Source organism: Pongo abelii, chromosome 2 (assembly GCF_028885655.2).
Source record: "Pongo abelii isolate AG06213 chromosome 2, NHGRI_mPonAbe1-v2.0_pri, whole genome shotgun sequence".
Lineage (NCBI taxonomy): Eukaryota > Metazoa > Chordata > Mammalia > Primates > Hominidae > Pongo > Pongo abelii.
Window position 1 is genome coordinate 5,802,279 of NC_085928.1, and position 27,548 is coordinate 5,829,826.

Here is a 27,548-nt window from a genome sequence, read left to right on the forward strand (position 1 = left end):
AAGGCATCCTGCCCAGGGATCCCAGCAAGGCCAAGATGAATCTACTGCACAGACACCCCCTGGGTGCCTCTTCTGTGCCCCACAGGTGCTGGCACCATCTAGCCACAACTCAGGGGCCTCATCCCTGTCCTGGGGGCCTTCCTCTGCCTGAGAGGAAAGACAAATGCTTAAGTCATTCGGCCACCAAGCAGAAGGGACTGGGATATCAAAAGTGAAGCATAAAAAGCCACAGAGACAACCAGGAGGCCACCCTGTCAGCCCCAGCTCCCCTGAAAGCTCTAGAAAGGCAGCTGCCATGGGGGCTCTGCGAAAGGAAGGGATCTTCGGCGGGTGGAGTGGAGCATTTTCTAAACAGAGGAAACATCCTGAGTCACAGACAGCAGGGGGCAGGCACGCAGGAATCATGGGCCGCATTTAGAAAGGCGAGTGGCATCATTTGGTGGGAGCTGGAGGTGCACATGGGAAGGCTGTGGAAGCTCAGCTGCGCTGGTAGGGGTGTGGCGTCCAGGGACCACCAGGAACACTGCTACAGTGTGTCAGGCCAGGGGGAGTCCTGGAGGAGAAGTGGGGGAGGGCCGTGATCACACTTTAGTTTTCCAACCTCCCCTCTAGCGGGTCTGGAGAGGGTAGAAGCGCTCAGAGAGAACCGCAGTCAGGATCCCGGGTTTGGCGACGCAGACCTCGCACGGACACTGCTCTGGAAGCCCAGATCTGGTGACTCTCTGTCCAGAGGGTAGGGGCGGGGTAGATCTGAATGATCTGGAACCTCTGGTCCTGAGAAAAGGGAGGCCCAGCTCCTGGGGGAAGGGTGTGACCCATGACATAGGCCTGGCAGCCAAGTCGTCAGCTGCATGAGGAAGAAACACAATGCCTGTGCATGATGGGGACAACGGGCCAGGGCAGGTAAAGCCACGGCGAGTCACATCTGACCCCAGCATCTTAGCCTCAGCAACACTGTCTACTGCGATGTCCACACGGCAGGGCGTTTTGGGGCTGGATTCTTCAGCCCTGGAAGAACTAAACACAGCCTTCCCTGCTGGAACTTCCATCCACGCTCTCCCTTGCCCGGCTTCTCCTGTCTGTGCACCCTGCTGGGAGCCGTGTGGCTCAGAGCTGGAACATATGCTCGGCTCTGTGTGCCAGTCCCCCTGCAACGCAGAGGCCATTCCTCATTCTCCCCAGGCAGCCAGTCATGCTCACTCCTGGGGTCCCTGCACATGCTGTTCCCCCACTGAAATGTCGTTCCCATCCTCCTCCTCCAGGGCTGGGTTCCACAGCGCCTGCCTGGCAAATGCTTTCCTAATGATCCGCTGGAGTGAGCGCTGGGCCGGGCAGGGCTGGGGCAGAACAGATCCCCACCACGAGGGTTCACTCACTCTACAAGTTCACTGGCCCCCGCTCAGGTCACCAGTGAGAGCAGTCTGCTCTCAGGACGCCCCCGTAAGGGACCCGCTGCCCACCATGAACTTTCACAGAATGAGGGTTTCAGGTAAGCAGCTGCCTTCTTGGAAGACAGAGGGAGAACGGCACCTCGGGAGGGATGCGGGGAAGCTTAGATCCCAAAGGGACCCAGAGAGGCCGGCCGGAGAGGGCCTGAGAGGCTGCGAGGCCATCTCCTTCCTGAGCCTGCAGCCCCTCCAAGTCCATGTGGGAATACCCTTCCACCTCAGGGCCAGCCCCAGGGACTGGCAACCCACCCTCTCCCTATCCTGTTGTTTTGAATTAATTGTTTGAACAAGTATTACATTGACAGGGTTCAGAACCCTCAGGAATATTCCTAGGTCTGCCCTGAGGAAGCGTACAGGCACTGGAGGCCCTGCCCCTTGCCCTCCCTCTGAAGGGACCATTTTAAGAGCCATCTGTTTCCTTCCTGCTTCTTTTTGCTGACAAATTAAATAAGAATATATGTACTTACATCTGCCCTTTCTTACCCCAAAGTAGTGTGAGATGTGTACTCTCGCACCCTGCTTTGCTCACTTAATGGTACATTCCAGAGCTTTCTCCATCATGCACCAGGGCAGTCTCCCCTCCTCCTCCTCAGGGCCACGCTGTGTTCCAAGGTGGGGCCGTGCAGCGGTGCACACCTCAGGCTGCAAGGGGCCTGCCGCCCCCTCCCTCGGATCCCCAGACCCTAGCCTTTGTCCGCCCATCCCCCCAGGCATCCCCCCCTTATCCCCTTTAGCTCCCACTCTTGCCAGCCCAAGTGCACCATCCCCAGCTAGTCCCCTCACTTGGGCTTCACCCCTGCACACTGTCCTTCTGGGACCCTCTCTCTCTTCAGTTCCCCTTCTGAGCATGCGTCTTGCTTCCTGCGAGACCCTGCCTCTCACCCCCTGGATTCTGGTTCCCTGGAGCCCAACCCCCTGCCCGTGTCCCCTGTTCCAAGCACATAGCCGACTGCCCCAAGTATAAGATTCAGCACCCCCTGTGCTGCCTCCTAAGAGGCTCCCTGGGATGCAGCCTCCTCCCTATCTGTCTCTTGTTCTGCAGGCACCTGGAGGACCCCACTCCAGCTGGCAACCCCAGGGCCAAGCTCAGGACATCTCATCTCCCCAGCCTGTACCATCACAATACAAACCTGCCACCCCAGGCCACCACCCTAAGACCTGGAAGTCCATCTGCTGCCAAAGGGGACTGGGGGTCCATGGGCTCTTAACTGCCTCCTGGCCTCTCCTTCCCATCCCCAGCCTCATCATGCTGACCCCCATCTCCCATGCCCATGGCCTTCTTGGTCCCCCAGCTCATGCCTTGAGAACTGCCGGACCCCAGGCCCCTTGGCTGGGGCACTGACACCCCAAGTACTGTCTCAGACCAGACCCTCTTCTAGGTTCAGTCAGAGCCTCTGGCAGAAAGTCCACTCCATGTCCACCCCCATCTACCCTCGGTTGGTGGGGCGAGGATGGGCAGGGGCACTACACCTGCTGTGGAGACACCCCTGCATTGTTAGAGGCTGGTTAGAGCCAGGCCCACCACCAAGTGTCTTAGTCTTGCCCTGATCCCGCCCAGCCCAGCCCCAGGGGTGTCAGGTATAGAAGTTTCTGGTCCTAGACGGGTCACAGCCCTGGCACACTGGGCCATCACCAGCCCCAGAAAGGGAGGAACAACCACCAACCTAGGTGATCTCTGCAGAGGTCACTCTAAACACAGGGAAGCTGGGAAGGGCTTTTGCTCCAGGATGCAGAGCCAAGAGACATGCTCCTGCAGATCATGGCCAGGACCTTGGGGCACACGCCAGGGCCGAAGGGGGCAGCCAGGGGAGGAGAGGTCTGACCTGGGGGACCCGCAGGGAGAAATCAAAGCACATGGTTTCATCAACGCTGCTCACCGCCAGGATTCAGACACACGGACAGAGGTGGATGAAGCACATACCTGACGCTCCGCGAGCTTTCTCCTTCAGACCTGCAACGAGAAGAGCACATGCTTAGAGCCCAGAACCCTCTGCTCCGGGAGACCTGCACAACGACACTAGATGTGGGGACCCTGAGGCCCCTAGCTGCTCCCAGCGTCCCCTCCCCAGCCTCAGCAGACATCCCCAGGCCCAATCCTCCAGGGTCTCTTGCTGCTGTTCCTTTGACCTGAAACTGTATTCAGAAACTCCACTCTTCTTACAAGACTTAGGGTTCCTTTCCCACCCTCTTCCAGTTTCCATCACCTTGACTGCAATTGTTTTCCCAGGATTTGAATACACCCCAGGAGTTGAGAGCAAAGCCAGAGGAGGGGTCTATGGTTCCAGAACTCTGACCTGGGCAGCAACTAAATGAATGAATGAGTGAATGAATGAATAAGTGAGAGCGGTGCGTCTGGCCTCGCTGCATCCCCTACTTGGTATTTCCAGTGTTATTTCCCCAGAACCAGCTCTATTTTCAAGTACTCAGGAATCAATTACAACAACATTACAAAGGAGACAAGCTTGAATGTCAAGAAATTGGACAATCAGATTGTATTGCGCACTTGAACTTCCACGAAGACTGTGACTACATGGTATTGACAGTAATGCCTTCCTGCTCTGTACACCAAAGGAAAAGGGACTTTGGGATTAAACCCCACGCAGCTGATGGCTAAGGCCTCGCTTGGGCTTCCTGGGTCCTAAGGAGCAAACAGCTTTGAGCAAACACATTCAGGAATCTAATCCCTGGATGTCCCAAATTGGATTTTATTGCCAGAGAGCTAGAGAAATAAAAACATACTTAACCCAAAGTCAGAGATTTGTCTTTTTGTTCATTGCCTTTTCAGTAACGTCCCAGAATGGAAGTCAGAGCACATGCTGCACGACCCTTCAGCATAGAAAGCCCCAAGGGATGCCTTTCCCACTGAACCAAACTTGCCCACAGATTCAGACCTGGCCTCCCTTGGTGCTGCCCAGCCTGGTCGCGCTCACCAGTAGCAAATGAGACAGAAGGCAGGTAGTCCCCAGCAATGTGTGTTCCAGGTGCCTGAGTGCAAACCCCTTGTTCTAGAAGGACCTTGGTCTCCCTCTCCAGCAATTTTAATTCAGCATCAATGCACAGCAACTTGGATCACATGGTCCCCATGGCAGCAGGTAAGGTGGTGATGTGAGATGGGAATGGCGTACAGACACCTGTGGCATCTCCTTGACCCCGGGGGCCATGGGACAAGGTGCAGACCAGCCCCTGGTGGCTGAAGACCCTCCACTGAATTCCCAGGAAGCCTGATGATGGGGAGAGGTGATCCCAGGAGCAGCTTTTGAAAGTTCTTATTTTTTGTTTTCCATTTGATCATAGCCAGGACAGAAAAGAAAGCAAGCAGGGGTGTGTGTGTGTGTGTGTGTGTGTGTGTGGTGTGTGTGTGTGAGAAAGCAAGCAGGGGTGTGTGTGTGTGGGGGGGGGTGTGTGTGTGTGTGTGTGTCTCTTCACTTCATCGCCATCTTAGGTTGCTCACCCTGGGGAAGCCGGCTGCCCTGTTCTGTGAGCAGCCCCTCTGGAAGAGGCCCAAGTGGTGAGGACCTGAGCCCCCTGCCACCAACCATGAGTGTGAGCCCAGAAGCAGATTTTCCACCCCTTGCTGCTGCAGCCCCGGGCAACATCATGACTGCAATCACATGAGCGCCCCAGAGGCAGAGCCACCAGTCACACTGTTCCTGCATTTCTGACCTCAGAAAGGGAGAGGTAGGGTGTCCCGGTCCCCTGTGCGTTGACCAAGAAACACAGGGTGCATCCGGGCCCAGCTGACGGACATGCCTGAGTAGGCAGCTCCTTTCTCGCTGTCCATGGCAATGACACCACAGGCCTATGTGTGTAAGTTCCCTAATAAATGCTGTGGACTGGTCACCCAGGCGTTCAGGGATCCTTTCTTCGGAATGACAACTGGCTCCAGCTCAGGAAGGTTTGGGGCACTCCTGCAGGAAACTCCCCTACCTCTGCTCTTAGGGTGACTCCAACTATGGGTTCAGCAGGACAGAACACAAGACCATCAGCATTTGCTGTCTTCAGCTCCTACGTTTTGGTGTCACTTGTTACATGGTAATTGATAGCTAACACACAGCTCCTCCTCTGCGCCTCTATCCCAGATCTCCGTCTTGTGGCCTTCACTCAGGACCATGTGAAGCTCTCTATTTATGTCTCTTAGGGTCTGTCTGCCTCAGTAGGACGAAAATGCCACAAGGGTAAGGGTTTTGTCACATTCACTGCAGGGTCTCCAGTGCTTGTTATGTGGCTGAGGCATAGCAATGCAGTCACGCCAGGAGCTCCACATTCTGGGACGCCAGGGGACAAGCACTGACCCTGAGCCATCAGAGACTCCTGGGTCCCAGTCCCAGCTTCACCCCTTACTGGCTTCCAGGTGGCCTCAGAAGTCACTTAATCTCCATGAGCCCCAGTTTCCTCATTTGCAGATTAGGGATGACAGCAACAATTGGCCCCTAAAATGTGGTGAGGAGATAAGTACATTCCCAGCACAGAGGCTGATGAATAAAGCTGCTTCTCTCATCGCCTACCCAAGGTGTGGTTTGAGGATGTGATCATGCTCCAGGACGTTAGGCTGCTGCAAGGGCGGCTCAGAGGCTGACCTGTGGGGGCCAGCAGGGAAGGGAACATCTGGAGGAGATGGTGCCTCCCACACACTGGAGCCCAGCATGGGGCCTGGCACTGAGCAGGCTCTAGGAAGTGTCTGCTGTGGGAAGCCAGGACTGCACTGGCCCAGAACCCACACTCCAACAGCAACACACAGTGCAGTCATCTTTTACACCAAGGATGGCACATGCAGAGGATGCCCTGGAGCCCCTGGCATAACATCACCCATCCTATGGCTGAAGGAGCAATTATGTGGGGAGAATAGCGAGAGGGGCTGGACAGCCCCGGGGTGGAGGATGCCTGTGCGTGTGTGCATGTGCATACATGTGTGCATGTGTGTACGTGTGTGGTACACTGTATGTGGGTATGCCTGTATGTGCATGTGTGTGTGCCCATGATTATGGCGGCACTCAGCATGGGCAAAGAAGCAGATGGTCAGGAGCATCCTGGAGCCTTCTGGTTCCTGCAGATGAAGCTGAGATCTAGGAACAAGATGATCCCCGATGCCTCTGCATGGGCTGTCCCTGAGGCAGACCTGGAGATAAAGATTCAGCTAGGAGTTTATTTGGGAAGTGAGAAGAGAGAAGGGCTAGGGAGGTGAGAAGAGAAAGAGAAGGGGGCTAACAATGGCTGTTATCAAGCTGCCCAGCACCTCACTATATTCACCACTGTGGGAAGCTGAGGCTCAGTTTACCTGGGAGCCCTAGAAACCAGTTGAAGCCGCCTCCAGCTCTCTTACCCCAGAGCCGAAGCAGCTGGGAGTGGCTGAAGGCTGCTTCTGGGGAGGATAAGTCTGAACGCATCAGCCTGCCTCACGGGTGGCTGAGGAGCTCCCCCAGGCAAGGAAGGGGAGGTGCTAACAGGTGGACGTCAGCCTGTTGGCACTTGGGGGGCAAAAGCAAGAGGCTTACACAGCCAGTGCTCCCTGGACAAGGAGAGCCTCTGGCTGTCCTCACAAGAGCACAGTGGATAACCAAGCCTTCCTCCAGGTGGCCTTTAGATGGCCAAGGCTCAAGTGATAGTGTTTGTCGCTCTTGTTCCTCTTCTGCGGTGGAACCTGCAGAGTGCCCCTTCGCCATGTGTGCAGCCCCTCCTTCCATGCTCACAGGACTTGAACCTCTGGAAAACTGAAATCTTCCTTTCCCAGATGCCCTTGCAGCTCTGGTTCTGCAAATGTTCTCAGCTTCTCTGGACAGAGGCCTGCCCAGACTGAGAAGGTGGGCATGAGTGATACAGCAGGGTGGAGAAATGAGCTCCTGGTTGGAAGGGAACAGATGCATCTGGTTCTCCCAAAGCAACTGGCTCCAGTGTCCAGGTTTGAGCCTCACAGGTAGTGGGGTTTCCATGGTAACAGTCAGGTGGATTTAGGTGATGGTACAAGTTGTGTTGTTCCTGGCTATGGGATATCCAAGCTGGGTCCTGGACTCTTAGTCAAAATACAAGGAAATAAATCTCCGTTAGCTCAAACCAGAAAGAGTAGATTCTGTTGTCTGCAACTAAGTGCCGTGACTGATCCAAATTCAAGTTCTCAAATCACCATGATTGTTTTTCTATATGGCGTGATGTAGAAAAGCATAAGAAAAACAAGTAAAAATCATCTCTAATCCTACCACCTGGAGGTAACTGCTATCACATTTTTGCATGTATGCTTATGGGCTTTGTTTCCTGTCCATTTTTTTAAACAGTGGAAATGACAGTTTACATCAGTCTATGCCTGTCTTCCTCACTTAACATGGATCATAAGCACATTTCAGAGGCCTCATCCATGAGGCCTTCAGCAGCTCCCCAGTCCAAGTCAGGTTCCTCTACATCCATTCTGCAGCACTCTGCCCTTGGAACAAAATTCAAATTCCACACACAGCCCACAAAGCCTGCTGGGTCTGGCCCTGCTCACTCCTCCACCTTCTTAGGGTTCCAGTTTCCCCTCAGCTCTCCGCTGCAGCCACACCCTTTCATTCTGCCCTCACACAGCCAAGCTCCCCAACACCAGCTCTAGGGCACTGCTGTTCCCTCTTCCTGGAAGATCTGTCCTGTCCCTGGCTTTTGATTTCACTGGCTCTGTCTTCTGATTCAGATTTTACTTTAAATACCACCTCCTAGGACAGGCCTTCCTGGTATTTCTCCTATCTAAATAGCCCTCCCCTGGCCCCCCAGATTCTCTGCCATATTACCCCATTCATCCTTCTGTGAACATGTCACAATCTGAAATTGTCTTATTTGTCTACTTGCTTATTGTTTGTCTTTCCTAATAGAACGTCAGCTCCAAGAGGGGAGGCGCTGCATCTGTCTTATTTATCACCATATTCCTTACAGAGTTCCTGCAAAATTCTTTTAAAACAACATTTATCTCTCACCATATGCAAAAATTAACTCAGGGTGGGTGATATGGTTTGGATGTGTCCCCACCCAAGTCTCATCTTGAATTTCCACATGTTGTGGGAGGGACCCACTGGCAGGTAATTAAATCATGGGGGCAGGTCTTTCCCATGCTGTTCTTGTGATACTGAATAAGTATCATGAGATCTGATGATTTTATAAGGGGGAGTTTCCCTGCACAAGCTCTGTCTTTGCCTGACACCATCCATGTAAGATGTGACTTGCTCCTCCTTGCCTTCTGCCATGATTGTGAGGCCTCCCTAGCCATGTGGAACTGTAAGTCCATTAAACCTATTTCTTCCCAGTCTCAGATATGTCTTTATCAGCAGTGTGAAAATGGACTAATACGGTAAATTGGTACCAGTAGAGTGGGGCACTGCTGTAGATACCCAAAAATGTGGAAGCGACTTTGGAACCAGGTAACAGACAGGGGTTGGAACAGTATGGAGGGCTCAGAAGAAGACAGGAAAATGTGGGAAAGTTTGGAACTTCCTAGAGACTTATTGAATGGCATTGCCCAAAATGCTGATAGCAATATGGACAACAAAGTCCAGGCTGAGGTGATCTCAGATGGAGATGAGAAACTTGTTGGGAACTGGGGCAAAGGTGACTCTTGTTATGTTTTAGCAAAGAGATTGGCAGCATTTTGCCTCTGCTCTAGAGATTTGTGGAACTTTGAACTTGAGAGAGATGATTTAGGGTATCTGGTGGAAGAAATTTCTAAGCAGCAAAGCATTCAAGAGGTGACTTGGGTGCTGTTAAAGGCGTTCAGTTTTCTAACGGAAGCAGAGCATAAAAGTTTGGGAGATTTGCAGCCTGACAATGAGATACAAAAGAAAAACCCATTTTCTTAGGAGAAACTCAAGCTGGCTGCAGAAATTTGCATAAGTAATGAGGAGCCTAATGTTAATCCCCAAGACAATAGGGAAAATGTCTCCAGGGAATGTCAAGAGGTCTTCACAGCAGCCCCTCCCATCACAAGCCCAGAGGCCTAGGAGGAACAAATGGTTTTGTGGGCCAAGCCCAGGATCCCCGAGCCGTGTGCAGCCTAGGGACTTGGTGTTCTGCCTCCCAGCCATTCCAGCCATGGCTGAAAGGAGCCAATGTAGAGCTCAGTCTGTGGCTTCAGAGGGTGCAAGCCCCAAGCCTTGGCAGCTTCCATGTGGCATTGAGCCTGAGGGTACACAGAAGTCAAGAATTAGGGTTTGGGAGCCTCTGCCTAGATTTCAGAGGATCTATGGAAATGCATGGATGTCCAGGCAGAAGTTTGCTGCAGGGACAGGGCCCTCATGCAGAACCTCTGCTAAGGCAGTGTGGAAGGGAAATGTGGGGTCAGATCCCCCACACAGAGTACCTACTGGGGCACCACCAAGTGGAGCTGTGAGAAGAGGGCCACCGTCCTCCAGACCCCAGAATAGTAGATCCACCAACAGCTTGCACCACATGTCTGGAAAAGCTGCAGACACTCAATGCCAGCCAGTGAAAGCAGCCGGGAGGGAGGCTGTACCCTGCAAAGCCACAGGGGAAGGGCTGCCCAAGACCATGGGAACCCCACATCTTGCATCAGCATGACCTGCATGTGAGACATGGAGGCAAAGGAGGAGATCATTTTGGAGCTTTAAGATTTGACTGCCCCACTGGATTTTGGATTTGCATAGTGCCTGTAGTCCCTTTCTTTTGGTCAGTTTCTCCCATTTGGAATGACTGTATTTACCCAATGCCTATACCCCCATTGGATCTAGGAAGTAATTAACTTGCTTTTGATTTTACAGGCTCATAGGTGGAAGGGACTTGCCTTGTCTCAGATGAAACTTTGGCCTGCAGACTTTCAACTTAACGCTGAAATGAGTTAAGACTTCAGGGGACTGCTGGGAAGGCATGATTGGTTTTGAAATGTGAGGACATGAGATTTGGGAGGGGCCAGGGGCAGAATGATATGGTTTGGCTGTGTCCCCACTCAAATCTCATCTTGAATTCCCAAGTGTTGTGGGAGGGACCCAGTAGGAGGTAACTGAATCATGGGGGCAGGTTTTTCCCATGCTGTTCTTGTGATAGTGAATAAGTATTATGAGATCTGATGGTTTTATAAGGGGGAGTTTCTCTGCACAAGCTCTCTCTCTTTTTGTTGCCACCCATGTAAGATGTGACTTGTTCCTCCTTTCCTTCCGCCATGATTGTCAGACCTCCCCAGCCACATGTAACTGTAAGTCCTTTAAACCTCTTTCTTTTGTAAATTGCCCAGTCTTGGGTATATCTTTGTCAGCAGAGTGAAAACGGACTAATACAGTGGGTTACAGATTCAAGCGTAACACCCAAAACTGTAGCGCTACAAGAAAACATACAGAAAACACTTCAGGACAACATTTCAGGTCTAGGCAAAGATTTTATACCTAAGACCTCAAAAGCACAGACAAGAAAAACAAAAATAGAGAAATGGGCCTATATTAAATGAAAAAGCTTCTCCAACAGCAAAGGAAACAATCAACAGAGTGAAGAAACAACCTACAGAATGCGAGAAAACATTTGTAAACTACTCATCTGACAAGGGGCTAATATGCAGAATATACAAGGAACTCAAAGACTCAACAGTAAAAAAACACAAATAATCCCATTTAAAAGTGGGCAAAGGATATGAATGAGCGTTCCTCAAAAGAAGACAGATGAAAAGCCAACAGGTATACAAAAAAAAAAAAAATCCTTGACATCACTAATCATCAGGAAACTGCAAATCAAAATCAAATTGAGGTATCATCTTACCCCAGTTAGAATGGCTATTATCAAAAAGACAAAAAATAACAAATCCTGGCAAGGATGTGCAGAAAAGGGAACTCATACACTGTTAGTGGGAATGTAAAATAGTCACAGTATAAATGGAAAACAGTCTGGAGATTTCTCAAAAAACTAAAAATAGAACTACGACACAATCCCATCAATTCCACTGCTGGGCATTTATCCACAGGAAAAGAATCAGTATATCAGAGCAGTACCTGCACTCCGTGTTTACTGCAGCACCATTCACAACGGCAAAGCTATGGAATCAACCTAAGCATTCACAGGAGAAAACACTTCAGGACAAATGGATAAAGAAAATGTGGTATATGAACACAATGGAATACTATGCGGCCATAAAAAAAAGAATGAAATCCTGTCATTTACAGCAACATGGATGGAACAGGAGGTCATTATGTTAAGTGAAATAAGCCAAACACAGAAAGACAAGTTGCACATGTCCTCACTCATATATGGGAGGTAAAAAAACGTTGATCTCATGGAGGTAGAGAGTAGAATGATAGATACTAGAGGCTAGGAAGGGTGTGACGGGGGGTGTGGGGAAAAGAGAGGCTGGTCAATGGGACAAACATACAGTTAGATAGAGGGTATAAGTTTTTTATTTATTTATTTATTTTTTTTTTGAGATGGAGTCTTGCTCTGTTGCCAGGCTGGAGTGCAGTGGCTGATCTCAGCTCACTGCAACCTCCACCTCCTGGGTTCAAGAGATTCTCCTGCCTCAGCCTCCTGTTAGAGGGTGTAAGTTCTGATGTTTGATGGCAGAGTAGGGTGACTATAGTTAGCAACAATCTACTGCATATTTCAAAGTAGCTACAAGAGAGGACTTGAAGTGTTCTCAACAGATAGAAATGATAAATACTCAAGGGGATGGACACCCCAAATACCCTGACTTGATCATTACACATTCTATGCATGCAACAAAATATCATGTGTACCTCATAAATATGTAAAATATTTTGTGTCAGTGAAAATCAAAAGCAATATTTATAGCAGTAATATAACAGCCAATATATCCAATGCATTGTGTGTCACATTTGACTTCACCCCTTCCTATTTGTGGGTACATAGTAGTTTCTGATTTTAAATAATACTGCAATGAACATCTTTGTGCATGACTTTCTTTGTCCCTGCCTCTGATGATTTCCTTAAGTAACAGCCTCAGAGGTAGAAAAACTGAATCAAAGAGCATGGATAGTTTTGAAGCTCCTTCATACACATTGCCACACTGCCTTCCAGAAAGTCTTAACTGAAGACCAAACTGACGTAAGTCCCACCACCACTGCAAGTGAAGGAAGAGAGAAAGGAAGCGAGCTTTTCGCACAGGTGGTGCCCGGGAATCATGGGATCATCTGGTAACAATTCAGATTCTGATCCGAGAGGCCTGGAGTGGATGGGAGACATGCGTTTCCAACAAGCTCCCAGGAGAATACCCCGGGGGCCCTCATCCTTATGCTCCCTGCCTGCTCATCCTGGAAGTGTTGGCCTCCAGACTGACGCAGTCCCTGGCATGTGTGCCTGTGCCCATGCCCCAGGCTTCTCATGCCAGCAGCCCTAGGAGGTCCGGAGCTTGTTCCCACTCTGCTTGCCCCCTGCCCCGTCTCCATGTGGCTCTCAGTTCCAGGCTGCAACTCTTGACGTTCTAAGTGGTTTTCCCGTGTTTTGAGCAGGGTTTTCTGCCAGGGATAGAGTGAGCTCACCCTTTCGGATCCCAGGATGCTTCGCTGCCACAGGTGGGTTAGTGGCCATCTGTGACTACTTTTCTTGCCTGCCCAATCTCTACTCTTCTTATGCCAATAGCACATCTTCCGTCCTTTGAAGACCTCCCACTCCAGGCTCTCCTAGTCCATGTGGCATGGTTTCAGCTAACTCCCTCTAATACCAGAGTCAGAGAATGCACACATAGCCTACATCTGGCCAATCAGTGCCCTTCATGCTTTCTGCTTCAGCAACTGGTTCCAGGATGGACACGTAACCCACATCCAGCAAATCCACACCAGAATCCTTAACAGAATTATTGGGAATGAGAAGCCTTCTCTCCTCTGGGGGCTGCCTGGGCTACCACCTGAAGCAACTTACCTGAGGGCGAGGCCAACATGGAAAAGCAGTGTTAAGATAACTCCTGGTGATGTAATTATGTTAAAATTACTAAATTTTAAATTTAAAGCAGTGTTAAAATAACTCCTGGCCCCTGAGTCAAGCCAGACCTGGTGTTGACTGGAGACAGGAGTGGGACACAGGGTGATGGGACCAAAGTCAGCAAAGTACAACACTAACTGGAGCACTGAGCACTCGGCACAAACAGGAGAGAAGGGGACTCCAGAGAGAGAACCCAGGAGTGCAGGTGCACACACACAGGCACATGCACACGGGCGCACACAACACAGTTTAGGCTGGGACAGTGCAGGGCGCCAGGGTAATGCAGCCAACAAAGAGGGCTGCTCTAGTCCAGTAGGAGGTTTTCACCACAATATTGGGGTCTTTATATCATAAGCTATTAGCGTTGAAGCAAGAATAAAAATAAGAGACACAGCAGCCAGCTATTAGGCAATGCAATGGGTGCCAGAGTCAAACAATATTTAAAGATGGTCCAGCAGCCTTTTGGAGTCTTTAGAAAGCCTTGTGCCAGGCGCAGTGGCTCACGCCTGTAATCCCAGCACTTTGGGAGGCTGAGGTGGGTGGATCACGAGGTCAGGAGTTCAAGACCAGCCTGGCCAACATGGTGAAACCCCATCTCTACTAAAAATACAAAAAAATTAGCCAGGCGTGATGGCGCGTGCCTGTAATCCCAGCTACTTGGGAGGCTGAGGCAGGAGAAGAGCTTGAACCCGGGAGGCAGAGGTTGCAGAGACCGGAGACTGCGCCACTGCACTCCAGCCTGGCAACAGAGCAAGACTCTGTCTCAAAAAAAAAAAAACAGAAAAAGAAAGCTTTGTGCCCTTCATTTCTCCCTGAGGAAATCCGCAGTGTCACTGCTGTCCTTTCATTATGCATGTACGGGGCCTCAAATGCACCACCTCACGTGATACAGGGAAACTGAGGCTCAGACAGATGAGGTGGTCCACTCAAGGGCACACAGGCTGTCAAAGCAGGTGGACACAGGAGAAAAGGTTTTCTTCCTGAATGTTGTAATTGACTCACCTCCAGAGGCAGATTTCCTGGGAGGCTACGTACCTGCTCTTTCTCAGAATGTGTATGTAATTCTGAGTTCTTTCTCTAAAGGATCCACCTAAAACTAAGTTATTGTAACTGTTAGACCCCACAGACCTGATCAGCCCCAACCACTTCTACACCCCCAGGCCATTTCCCACTCCCTTCTCCCCTCCATTTGAGAACCTCAAACTCAGGGATGTTGTTATAAATTCAAAATAGGTACCCGAAGACCTCAGCTTCCAGAGTGTCTGCGCTAGTGCTCATTTGCAATTTCTTCCCTATTCCTGATGATTTAGACACTTGCTATGCAAACAACATCTATAAAGACCCATTCCCTATAATGCTTAAATGCCTCTTTCAAGGCCTTCTTTACCTTAAAATAAAACCAAATCCTCCTCCCTCTCCCTGGGGCCAGAGCTCAGGGGTCCCAGCCTGGTTTGACTTCAGCAGAGAGCTGCCTGCCCAGGGCTTGGTGTGTGAGAGGCTCCCTGACTGGTTAGAGGTGAGGGGCAAGCAACCCGGGCCAAAGGGTCAGGGGTGGCAATCCGAGAGGCTTCTGGGAGGAGACCGGAGGGGGCAACCGGCACCTGGACAAGAGTACAAAACACATCCACACTCTCCCAGGAGCCTGGGCTGAGCTTGGTGCAGAGCAGTGAGCCTAAGCAGGCCCCACCCCCACAGGAGCAGGTGGGAGAGGCCACACATCCACACGAGCCCATAGCCAGAATGTACCCTGCAGAAGCCGTGTCTACGAGCAGGACTTAGCTTTCCTGTCCAAATAGCATTTGGGGGATAAACATTCGTGACACTTTCTTCTTCCCTCCTTCCCCAGCCAAGTCCTCTGGGCACAGCAAGGCTCTAAGCCCTCCATCCTGCCATGGCTGGGGGAGGTTTGCGGCTGGGGAGTAGATGGAACCATGGCCAGGGGTGTGGGAGCAGGGCCTGGCACAGAGGAGGTCTGTTTTTCTCAAACAGGTGTTGAATGAAGCAAAGAGGTGAGAATAGTAAAGTCATGGATGACTAGGAGGCACGTCAGCCTTCCTTAAACAGGACAGGCCCAGAAAGACTGAAGCTGGTTCATCCAGACAATAGTGAGCCATAACAGGATCTTGAGCAGAGGAGAGCTGTGATAAAAATAATGTTCCTGAAAGACTGCTTTTGCCATCTAGGAGTGGTGTGAAAAGTCAAACAGAACGGGAATGAGAATAACAAGGGTCATGAACAGCACTTCCCGAGGGCAGATGGAGTGCCTGGTGTGTCCTGACCTCTTGGTATCAATCACTGCATTCCCTCCTCAAAGGGTTCCCTTTGAACTGGACATTGCCATTGTCCCCTGGGTGCAGATGAGGGCAGTGATCTGCCTCAGGTCACAGTGCTGGTGAGGGATGCCACCAGGACTCCACACCCAGGGGTCTACCCAGGCTGGTATCATCAACCAGTATGGTGTGCTCTGCCGCCTCCCAGCCACGTGCCTCTGGGGAGGCCCCTTCACATCTGGGCCTCAGTGTCCCCCCCCGTGCCCTGGAAGTGGTAACTGCCCATCTCGCAGGGTGGTTCTCTCTCACTCCAGACTGTGTTCTATCCCCTGCACTGTGGGCAAAGATCACCCTGTGAGAAACCCTCTCATGCCTCATCATTTCAGGAGGAAGGAAAAAAACATCAAAAGATCTCCTTGAAAGGCCACTTTTCACCAAACCAGCTGACATTTTGAGTTTTCAGGTTTTCTCCCCTGGGAAAAGTCTGGAAGGAATCATTTTGTGTTAATAAAATCTGGGAAACCTCCAAGGACTTTAGGATTCACCTTGCGTTTCGGTTCTGGATCAAGCAGTCACCTTGACACAAAACCACATCCTGTCCTGGGATGGCCACATGGCTGGGAATGTTTAATGTGCCAGACCATGGGAATATTAGGAGGGATGCTGCTCCCGGCTCTGAGTCTCGTGTCCCCTCCCACTGGCCTCGGACCCTCACCCACCTGTCCCCAGAGACCAAGCTGGACAGAGAACTAAATGGGACCTCAGCGCCTGCAGCCCTGGCTCCCCCGGGGGCCTTGTTCCCTGCACCAGCCCTGTCTGGTCAGGCTTTGGGGACCGGCCCAGAGCAGACTTGGCTGGCCAGATCCTGAGGCCTCATGCTCCTGGAAGAAGGCATGCTCCCTGAAGCTGTGGGCTTCCAAGCCCTGCCTCCAGGCTGTACAGGCCCTTGGACAAACCCTGTGGGCTCTGTGGACAATCCCAGAGGCCTTGTCAACATGAAGGTTCCATTTGTCAGGCCCCTGCCTGAGGACCCCAACCCCCTGAAGATCTTCATGTTAAGTGCTGCTGGCAACAAAAGTAGGTAGGTCTGGGCCTTGGACGGGCCATATCTCTCCAAGCCTCAGTTTCCCCATCTGTCACACATGGGGTGGGTCCAGAGTAGTGGTTCTCTGAAAGTGTGGCCTGGGCACCCACAGCATCAGCATCACCTAGGAACCTGTTAGAAATGCAAATTCTCTGGCCCTACTCAGATCCCCTGAATCAGGAACTCGGAGTGAGCCCAGCCTCTGTGTGAACAGGGAGATTCTGGGGGCTTCTAAGGCAAGCTGGAGTGCAAACTCCCACTGCAGATGGTGTCTCAGGATTCCTCGCTACGGAGTCCATGGGTCCCAGGAGAGGCGGCCAAGACACAAGGGCTCGAACCATCCTGCTGTGCAGAATCTAACCACACTCACTGAGCTGGAGGCCCGGGCTCCTACCTGTTTCCCCACAGCAGGCTCTGGGTGCTCCTGGGGGCAGGTGGCGCCCAGCCTCAGACCCTGGAATCTGAATCTTGTGCACACAGAAGTGAGAAGCAGATGAGGGGCCTGGGGGCTGTGCGGCAACCAGATAATACTGGGAGCGCAGCCACTGCGGCATAGGTGCCCATGCCTGATGACCCCGGAAAGGCTTTCTCCTCTGGGTCAGCAAGAGGCTGCACTGCCGCAGGAGTCCACATTGGCTGCAGACCAAATGCACGTGGCCAGCTGGAAGCCTTCATCCCACTGGAGACTATACAGCCACCTGCCTCCTGAGCACACCTTTAGGACACCGGGCAGGCATTTTGCACTCAGCCTGGCCCAGCTGACCCCCACGGCCTCCCCATCTCAGCTGGGGCTCCTCCACCCGTCCCAGCGCTCAGGCAAAACACTGGGCTGTCGTGTCGCTCTGTATCTTCCACACCCTCCTGTCGGCCCCCAGAAGGCCTGAGGCACTCCCTCCAGAATCAGCCCTTTCCCAACCCTCTCCTGCCCTGCCTGGGCCAGGCCACCACCAGCACTCCCTCTAACAGTGGCAGGTGTCTCCTCATGGGTCCCCAGCTCCATGTCACCTCCATGTCTGCCCTGCACACACAGCCAGACAGATTTTCAGGAGATGGACAAGCTCACAGCCCCCTCAGAGCTGCCCTCGCTGGCACGTCAAGCCAGCATCACCTGGGCTGGAGCCCACCCGTGGTCTTTCTGCTCCCCCATCCACCCCCCACCTCCTGCCACCACTGTCTTCTCTCGCCCCCACTCCAGCCACCAGTCCTCCCGGTGTTTCTCACACACAAGGCCACTCCTGCCTCAGGGCCCTGGCTCCTGCTGGTCCCTCCTCCTGGCACGTGCTGCCCAAGGTCCACACAGTGTCGTCCCCTCCCTCAGATCTTGGCTCAAATGTCATCTTCTCAGCAAGGTCATCCCTGACCACCTGCCTCCCACATACCCCAGACCCACCAGGGTGGACTATCCTTTCCTCTCTCGCCAGACAGATCCCTAGAAGTCTCTGTCTGCACGTGACAGCTACTCCAACCACTGCTGAGCCTCCAGGAGCTTCCCGTGATGGCAAGGTACCAGCTGTGTGCCGAGTACCAGCTGTGTGACTCTAGAGAGGTTACTTCACCTCTTCGGACCCATGTTTCCTCATTTGTAAAATGCACCTCCACTCTAGGTGGTTGTGGAGATTAAGGGACTATACCTGCCTGGAACACAGCAAATACCCAATTAGCTATGATGAGTGACATCATTCCCTGCCATAGGCCCAAGTTTCCTGGGCTGCAGTCAGGAGGCCGGGCTCTAGTTCATCTCCCCCTGCTCTGTGTGACTGAGGGCAAGAAAGGGCATCCTACAGTTGCAGAACACAGGATCACCCGGAAGCACGCTGAGTCACTCGGTGGCTCTAAAGCACATCCCCAAAGCCTGCCACACTCCTCCTTTCAACCAGTGGGACTGGATTCCCTTTGTGAATATGGGCTGGACCTAATGATTTGCTCCTTGTCTCAATCCATCTGGGTTGCTATAACAAAAATGCCATATGCTGGCTGGCTTATCAACAGGATAAATTTGTTCCTCAACGTTTGAGAGGCTGGGTAGTCCAAGATCAAGGCTCCCCCAGATTCAGGATCCGGTGAGGGCCACTTGTCCGGTTCACAGATGGCACCTTGGTGCTATCCTCACATGGTGGAAGAAGCAGCTGGCTCTCCAGACAGGAGGCTGGCTCACCTCTCGTGTCCTTTATAGGGACACATAACCCAGTCCCAAGGGCTCTGCCCCTGTGACCTAAGTACCTCCCCAAACTTCCTACCACCATCACCTGGGTAATTAGCTTGCAATTTATGAATGCTGGGGGCACACAAGCACCCAGACACTTCTGATGAGCAGAAGGGGGCAGACGTGACAATAGGCGATTTCTGTGGTTGGGTCATGACAGACATTGCCATCCTATCTTGGTCTCTGGGATCACTCGCTCTGGGGACACTCAAGCAACCTATGGAGAGCTCCATGTGGGCAGGAACTGAGGCCTCCTGCCAAAAGCCTTGTGGCTGAGACAGGTCAGAAGCAGATCCCCCAACTCCAGTCAAGTCTTCGGATGACTGTAGCCCCAACCCTGAACTTGCCTCAACCTCGGGCGAGACTCAGCCAGAACCACATCAGAACTGGAGGATAACAAGTGTTCATTAAGGTTTGAAGCCAGACGGTTTGGGGGTCATTAGTAATATAGCAGAAAACTGCTACTAGAGTCCTCCCCTCTCTGACTCTCCAGGCCCCCATGAGAGACACCTTCTTCCACCCTTACCCCTAGCCTGACCCTTGGGAGCCTCTGCTCCACCCCATTTTGTGACAGCACAGAAAACCATGGTCTCTCTCTCTCACCAACCAGAAAAGCAGCAGAACACATTCTAAACACAGATCATTGGTTCCCCCTCCTGAAGCAAGCTCAAAACAAGCCCCAGGTCCCAGGGTGCAGCCCTCTCAGCAGGGCACCATGACCCCAGGCTTTGTGAGGCCACCCAGCATCCTGAAGCACCCGGAGGCATGCGGACACCACACCAAAGCACAGAGCTGGCAAGGGACGACCGGAAACCCAGGGTGCCTGCCTGCCGGGAACAGGCAAGGTCCATGCATTTAGACCAGCTTTTAAATGCATCAGTGAGCTGCCACAAAACTAAGAAAATAGCGAGGCAGAACCAAAAAAACATCAGCTCAGTACAGATAGGGAAATCTGTTGTATCTATACAATGGAATATTGTTCAGCCATAAAAAGGAATGAAGTACTGATACGTAAAAACATTGTGTCCGGAATTGGTGGGTTCTTGGTCTCCCTGACTTCAAGAATGAAGCCGCAGACCCTCGCAGTGAGTGTTACAGCTCTTAAGGTGGCGCCTCTGGAGTTTGTTCCTTCTGATGTTCGGATGTGTTCGGAGTTTCTTCCTTCTGGTGGGTTCGTAGTCTCGCTGGCTCAGGAGTGAAGCTGCAGACCTTCGCGGTGAGTGTTACAGCTCTTAAGGCGGCACATCTGGAGTTCTTCCTTCCTCCTGGTGGGCTCGTGGTCTCGCTGGCTTCAGGAGTGAAGCTGCAGATCTTCACCGTGAGTGTTATAGCTCATAAAAGCAGTGTGAACCCGAAGAGTGGGCAGTAGCAAGATTTATTGCAAAGAGCGAAACAACAAAGCTTCCACAGTGCGGAAGGGGTCCCCAGCGGGTTGCCACTGCTGGCTCGGGCAGCCTGCTTTTATTCTCTTATCTGGCCCCACCCACATCCTGCTGATTGGTAGAGCTGAGTGGCCTGTTTTGACAGGGTGCTGACTGGTGCGTTTACAATCCCTGAGCTAGACACAAAGGTTCTCCACATCCCCATCAGATTAGTTAGATACAGAGTATCTACAAAAAGGTTCTCCAAGGCCCCACCAGAACAGCTAGATACAGAGTGTCAATTGGTGCATTCACAAACCTTGAGCTGAACACAGGGTGCTGATTGGTGTGTTTACAAACCTTGAGCTAGATACAGAGTGCCAATTGGTGTATTTACAATCCCTGAGCTAGATACAGGGTGCTCCAAGGCCCCACCAGAGCAGCTAGATACAGTGTCCATTACTCACAAACCCTGAGCTAGACACAGGGTGCTGATTGGTGTGTTTACAAACCTTGAGCTAGATACAGAGTGCCCATTGGTGTGTTTACAGTCCCTGAGCTAGACATAAAGACTCTCCACGTCCCCACCAGACTCAGGAGCCCAGCTGGCTTCACCCAGTGGATCCCGCACCAGGGCTGCAGGTGGAGCTGCCTGCCAGTCCTGCGCCATGCGCTCGCACTCCTCAGCCCTTGGGCGGTGGATGGGACTGGGCGCCGTGAAGCAGGAGGCGGCGCTCGTCGGGGAGGCTCGGGCCGCACAGGAGCCCACGGAGGGGGTGAGAGGCTCAGGCATGGCTGGCTGCAGGTCCTGAGCCCTGCCCCGTGGGAAGGTAGCTAAGGCCTGTCGAGAAATGGAGCGCAGCGCCGGTGGACCGGCACTGCTGGGGGACCCAGTACACTCTCCACAGCCGCTGGCCCGGGTGCTAAGCCCCTCACTGCCCGGGGCTGGCAGGGCCGGCCGGCTGCTCCGAGTGCGGGGCCCGCCAAGCCCACGCCCACCCGGAACTCCAGCTGGCCCGCAAGCACTGCATGCAGCCCCGGTTCCCGCTCGCGCCTCTACCTCCACACCTCCCTGCAAGCTGAGGGAGCCGGCTCTGGCCTAGGCCAGCCCAGAAAGGGGCTCCCATAGTGCAGCGGTGGGCTGAAGGGCTCCTCAAGTGCTGCCAAAGTGGGAGCCCAGGCAGAAGAAGCACTGAGAGCGAGGGAGGGCTGTGAGGACTCCCAGCACACTGTCACCTCTCAACATCACATCTGGATAAAGAAGCCAGGTACAACAGGTACATACTGCATTGATTCCATTGACATGAAATGTCCCAAACAGGTGAATCTATAGAGACAGGCAGTGGATTAGTGGATGTCAGGGGCTGGGGAGAGGGAGCAGGAGTGACTGCTAATATGTGCAGAGTTGTTTTTTGGGTTGATGCGGATGTTCTGGAATTAGACAATGGCGAGGGGTGTACAAGTCTGCGGATACCCTAGCAACCACTGGATTACACACTTTAAAAGGGCCAAGTGACAGTTTGTGAATTACATCTCAACAAAGCTCTTAAAACAACAAAATGGACCAGTGGTTCCTGACAAGGAGGGAGCTCTAATAGGAGGCCCTGCTCAGAGCTGGGACCCCAGGAGCTGTGCCTACAGCAAGGATTCCTGCCCTGCCACCCCCACCCCATCCCCATGCTGGGTAGAGAGAAAAGCAATGGTTTCCCGAGAGTGCACAACTGCCCAGAAAAGGGACAGGCCAGGCACAGCACAGAGCAGGGCAGGAATAATTCCCACAGTGGGCAGTCCTGCGAACCTCATCTCCTTTGCAATGATTTACCCCAGGACGCCAGCCTGAGCCAGCTGGCAGGGCCACAGCAGGCAGCCACATGGGGCTTCACCCCTCATGCCCCATCCCTATGGACAGAGGTGTCTGGGTCTCAATCCTGGATCTTTTTGTGTGGCCCCTGGGGGAGGTGAGAGGGGAACTCCACTGCTGTGCTGATGTGGGACCCCTGCTGGGCCTCCTGCTAATAGAACAGTTGTTGTTGTTCACGGCCACCCACACTGCCTGTCCTGCTGTTGGTCCCTCTGCTGTCCACATGCACAACCTCACAAATGGCCATGCTGCAAGTCCCAGGGTCAATGCAGAGCCAGCCGCTGAACCTCTCAGCCCGGGGAGGCAGGGGCCTGCAGGGACTACACAGCCACTCTTGGAGGATACCAACAGCTGACACTAGAGGGTACAGATGGAACTCCCATAAGAAAAGAAGCCCTCTGCATCCTGCAGGACTGGGGCTGGGTGGGGAGAAAGCCACAGCAACACCCCTGAACAGCTAGGCTCAGCCACACTGCCAACAGCCATGCTGCCAACACACCCTGGCCACACTGAGATACCTGTTCTCTTGCATTTGTTCTCCATGGGTCACAAGTCGTGAGGAAACACACCAAATACCAGAGAATGATGAGACTCCCAGACTACCCGAGTCCTGGGCAGTCTCTGTCCTGCATTCATTCATTCCTTCTTCCTTTCAACAAATATTTCAGCAACTACTGTGCCCAGTGCTGGAGATTCACTGGTGGCCAGATAGACACAAGACCCTGCTGTGACAGAGCTGATCTTTTGGGGTCAAAGTCAATCAGCAAATGAGCAAATAAAAGGCAATTTCAGACACTGGAAAGTGCTAGGAAGCCAGGTCAGGGGTGTGGTCAAGAGTGCAGATGGGGCTCTCAGCCCAGTGCCTTAGTGCCTTTAGACTGCTGTTACAAAGTACCATAGGCTAGGTGGCTTATGAATCACAGAAAGTTATTTTGCTCCTAGTTGCAGGGGCTGGAAGTCTGAGATCAGGTGCCCTTAGGAGGGCCCTCTTCCTGGTTGCACCCTTCTCGGCTTCCCCTTGTGTCCTCAAATGGCAGAGAGCAGCAAGCCCCCTGGGGCTCTGTTCTCATCAGAGATCTCAGGTGGCAGGCAACCTATGCACTCAAAATCTAAAGAAGGCCTCTGAAAAGAGAGCAAACATGAGCACTAACCTACCCCAAATACTGGAAAAAGTAATGGCTGAGAATTTTCTAAAATTAATGACATTCCCAAACTACAAATCCAAGAAGGCATAAGACATCAAGCAGATTAAATATGAAACAAATCCAATAGTCCCATAGACTGTTCTTTTTTATAAACATAGAAACTGACCCTTTTGTCTTAAAGTTTGAACCTTACATTTGTTTTATCTGAATTCCTTCCTCAGGAAACACCTTCAGTCTTCTCAAAAAAAGTATCAAAGAACTGAAATTCACCAGATCACCACATCCAGACAGTGAGATGCAGGACCCCTTATTCATCATGATGGCTTCCTTGCCCCTCCCTAGTTCCTGTTTCTTAAACATTGTTACATTTCCTCCCTGCTATATAAACCCCTAGTTTTAGTCAGTTAGGGAGATGGATTTGAAACTGAGCTCCCATCTCCTCGGCTGCAGCACCTGATTAAAGCCTTCTTCCTTTGCAATACTCAGTCTCCAGTTGTTGGTTCTCTGTGAGGCGAGTAGCAGGACCTAGACCAAACCCCTGGTGTTTCAGTAACAAATACAAAACAAAAACAGCAAAAGCCCTGGCATACCACATTCAACCTGCTGGAAGACAAAACCAAACAAAATATTCAAGGCAGCCAGAATAAAAAGAGACATTAACTATAGAAAAAAGATGAGAATTACAGCAGATTACTCATAAAAATTATGCAATCCAAAAGACAATGGAATGACTATGGAATGAAAACTGTCAACCCACAAGCCTATACCTCATGGAAATATCATCGCTCATAGACATCACACAGTGATAAAGGGGCCAATTCTCCAAGAAGACATAATCCTAAATGTGTGTGCACTTAACAGAGCTTCAAAATGAGAGGTGACAGCATGCTGGCAGTCCTCACAGCCCTTGCTCGCTCTCGGCGCCGCCTCTGCCTGGGCTCCCACTTTGGTGGCACTTGAGGAGCCCTTCAGCCTGCCGCTGCACTGTGGGAGCCCCTTTCTGGGCTGGCCAAGGCTGGAGCCGGCTCCCTCAGGTTGCGGGGAGGTGTGGAGGGAGATGCGTGGGCGGGAACCGGGGCTGCGCACAGTGCTTGCGGGCCAGCATGAGTTCCGGGTGGGCATGGGCTCAGCAGGCTCTGCACTCGGAGCGACCGGCCGGCCCGGCCCGCCCCGCCGCCCCGGGCAGTGACGGGTTTAGCACCTGGGCCAGCAGCTGCTGTGCTCAATTTCTCGCCAGGCCTTAGCTGCCTTCCCCTGGGGCAGGGCTCAGGACCTGCAGGCTGCCATGCCTGAGCCTCTCCCCGCCCCTTCTCCGTGGGCTCCTGCGCTGCCAGAGCCTCCGCGATGAGCACCGCCCCATGCTCCACGGCGCCCAGTCCCATTGACCACCCAAGGGCTGAGGAGTGCAGGCGCAGGGCATGGGACTGGCAGGCAGCTCCACCTGCGGCCCCAGTGCGGGATCCACTGGGTGAAGCCTGCTGGGCTCCTGAGTCTGCTGGGGACTTGGAGAACCTTTATGTCTAGCTAAGGGATTGTAAATACACCAATCAGCACTCTGTATCTAGTTCAAGGTTTGTAAACACACCAATCAGCACCCTGTGTCTAGCTCAGGATTTGTGAATGCACCAATCGACACTCTGTATCTAACTACTCTGGTGGGGACCTGGAGAACCTTTGTGTCCACACTCTGTATCTAGCTAATCTAGTGGGGACATGGAGAACCTTTGTGTCTAGCTCAGGGATTGTAAACGCACCAATCAGCGCCCTGTCAAAACAGACCACTCGGCTCTCTGTAAAATGGACCAATCAGCAGGATGTGGGTGGGGCCAGATAAGGGAATAAAAGCAGGCTGCCTGAGCCAGCCATGGAAACCCGCTCAGGTCCCCTTCCACACTGTGGAAGCTTTGTTCTTTCGCTCTTTGCAATAAATCTTGCTGCTGCTCACTCTTTGGGTCCACACTGCGTTTATGAGCTGTAACACTCACTGTGAAGGTCTGCAGCTTCACTCCTGAAGCCAGTGAGACCACGAACCCACCGGGAGGAACGAACAACTCCAGACGCACCACCTTAAGAACCATAACACTCACTGGAAAGGTACGCAGCTTCACTCCTGACCTAGTGAGACCACGAACCCACCAGAAGGAAGAAACTCTGAACACATCCGAACATCAGAAGGAACAAACTCCGGACATGCCACCTTTAAGAACTGTAACACTCACCGCGAGGGTCCGCGGCTTCATTCTTGAAGTCAGTGAGACCAAGAACCCACCAATTCTGGATACAAAAATATATGAAGCAGGCGGGGCGCAGTGGCTCACACCTGTAATCCCAACACTTTGGGAGGCCGAGGTGGGCAGATCATGAGGTCAGGCGATCGAGACCATCCTGGCTAACATGGTGAAACCCTGTCTCTACTAAAAATACAAAAAATTAGCCGGGCATGGTGGCGGGTGCCTGTAGTCCCAGCTACTCGGGAGGCTGAGGCAGGAGAATGGCGCAAACCCAGGAGGTGGAGCTTGCAGTAAGCCGAGATCGCACCACTGCACTCCAGCCTGGGCGACAGAGCGAGACTCCGTCTCTAAAAAAAAAAAACACCAAAAAACAAAATATATGAAGCAAAAACTCAGGACTGAAAGAAGAAATAAATCTACAAGTATAGAGACTTCAATAATTCCTTCTCAGTAACTGATGGAACAGAGAGAAAATCAGTAAAAATATAAAATACCCAAACAACACTGTCAACCAACATGACCTACAGACATATACAGAATACTCCACATGACACCAGAATATACACCCACCCACCCACTGATGCATGCATCCATACATCCCACAAACTACTGGGCATCTATTACAGGCCAGGTACTATACTAAGCAGAGATGTTTCAAGCTCATCAGTGAGTTTACAGTCTAGCCAGGTAGAGAGACTTGTAGACAGATCATTTCTCCTACAGCATGGCTGGTGCCATGACACAGATGGAGGCAGAGAGAACAGCAGGGCCACAAAGGAGGAGGAAGCCCAAATACCCAGCACCTAGCCCAGCAAAAGCCCTCAGCACATATCTGATGAATGAATTTGTTTTTTCTTTTGGATATGTTTTGAGTGACTTTAAAATGAAATCTATAATGGAATATTTTAAAATTATTTTTGAATATGTTTAAACATATTTTATTTAACTTGTTCATTGTCCATTTCCACCACCAGAATGTGACTTCCCCAAGAGTAAGTGACTGCTCCTGTCTAGTTCACTGCTGTGCCCCAGAACCTACAGTGATGGCCAGTAAGCAGTAAGTGCTCAATAAACATTTATATGTTTAGTGAATGTATTTCTCTCCAAGTCCCATGACTTTGCCTATCATTTTCAGCCATTCTTGTTGCCTTGGAACTCATCAACCACTCATGGTCTGCAGAGCTACCTTTCAGAGATTTTGTAGGACTTACATTGGAATCCCCTCTAGTTCTCCCTCCTTCCATGCCATTAAAAATACATTAAAAATACAAAAATTAGCTGGGCATGGTGGTGCAGGCCTGTGGTCCCAACTACTTGGGAGGCTGAGGCAGGAGAATTGCTTGAACCCGGGAGGCAGAGGTTGCAGTGAGCCAAGATCATACCACTGCACTCCAGCCTGGGCAACAGAGCAAGAGTCCATCTCAAAAAAAAAAAAAAGAAAAGAAAAAAATGAAAAACCATATGAAAAATCAATTAGGCTAAATTGGAAGAAGTCAGTAAAATTGAGAACCCTCTAGACCAAGGGACAGCAAACTTTTTCTGTAAAGAGCCAGAAAGTAAATATTTTAATATTTAATGCAATTCTTTTGTTTTGTTTGGTTGGTTGGTTGGTTGGTTGTTAAACACTTGAAAACTGGGCCCTTGCCTGGATTTACCTGCAGGCTCTAGTTTGCTGACCCATGCTCTAGACAGACTGATCAATAAAAGAAGAGAAAAACATAGCCGACAAATAAGGAAAGAGCAAAGACAACTCTAGGTCCATCAGTTTGAACACTGAGATGACTTGAGCCAATTCCTCAAAAGACACAAACTGTCAAAGTCCACTCAAAAAGAAATAGATTAAAAGAATAGTCCTATATCTATTCAAGAAATAGAATTTATAGTTGAATCAAACGAATATTCTGATAAAGACAACTCCATACTTAGGAAATGGCTTCACTAGTGAATTCAAACAAGTGAAGAAGAGATAACACCAATTCTACACAAACTTTTCCAGAATATGAAGGGAGGAGTCACTTCCCAACTAATGTTATGAGGTCAACATTACCCTGATACACAAACT

General features: G+C 51.5%; 1 protein-coding gene across 2 annotated transcripts in view; it reads right to left on the reverse strand.

The window, feature by feature from the left end:
- The window catches only part of IQSEC1 (IQ motif and Sec7 domain ArfGEF 1), a 397,805-nt gene that overhangs the window by 270,987 nt on the left and 99,270 nt on the right, over positions 1-27,548 (reverse strand). For both annotated transcript variants that reach the window (XM_054551247.2, XM_054551251.2), the window contains exon 2: positions 3,370-3,399. In XM_054551247.2, the coding sequence (XP_054407222.1) occupies positions 3,370-3,399 (30 nt within the window). The remainder of the gene's footprint in view (positions 1-3,369; positions 3,400-27,548) is intronic.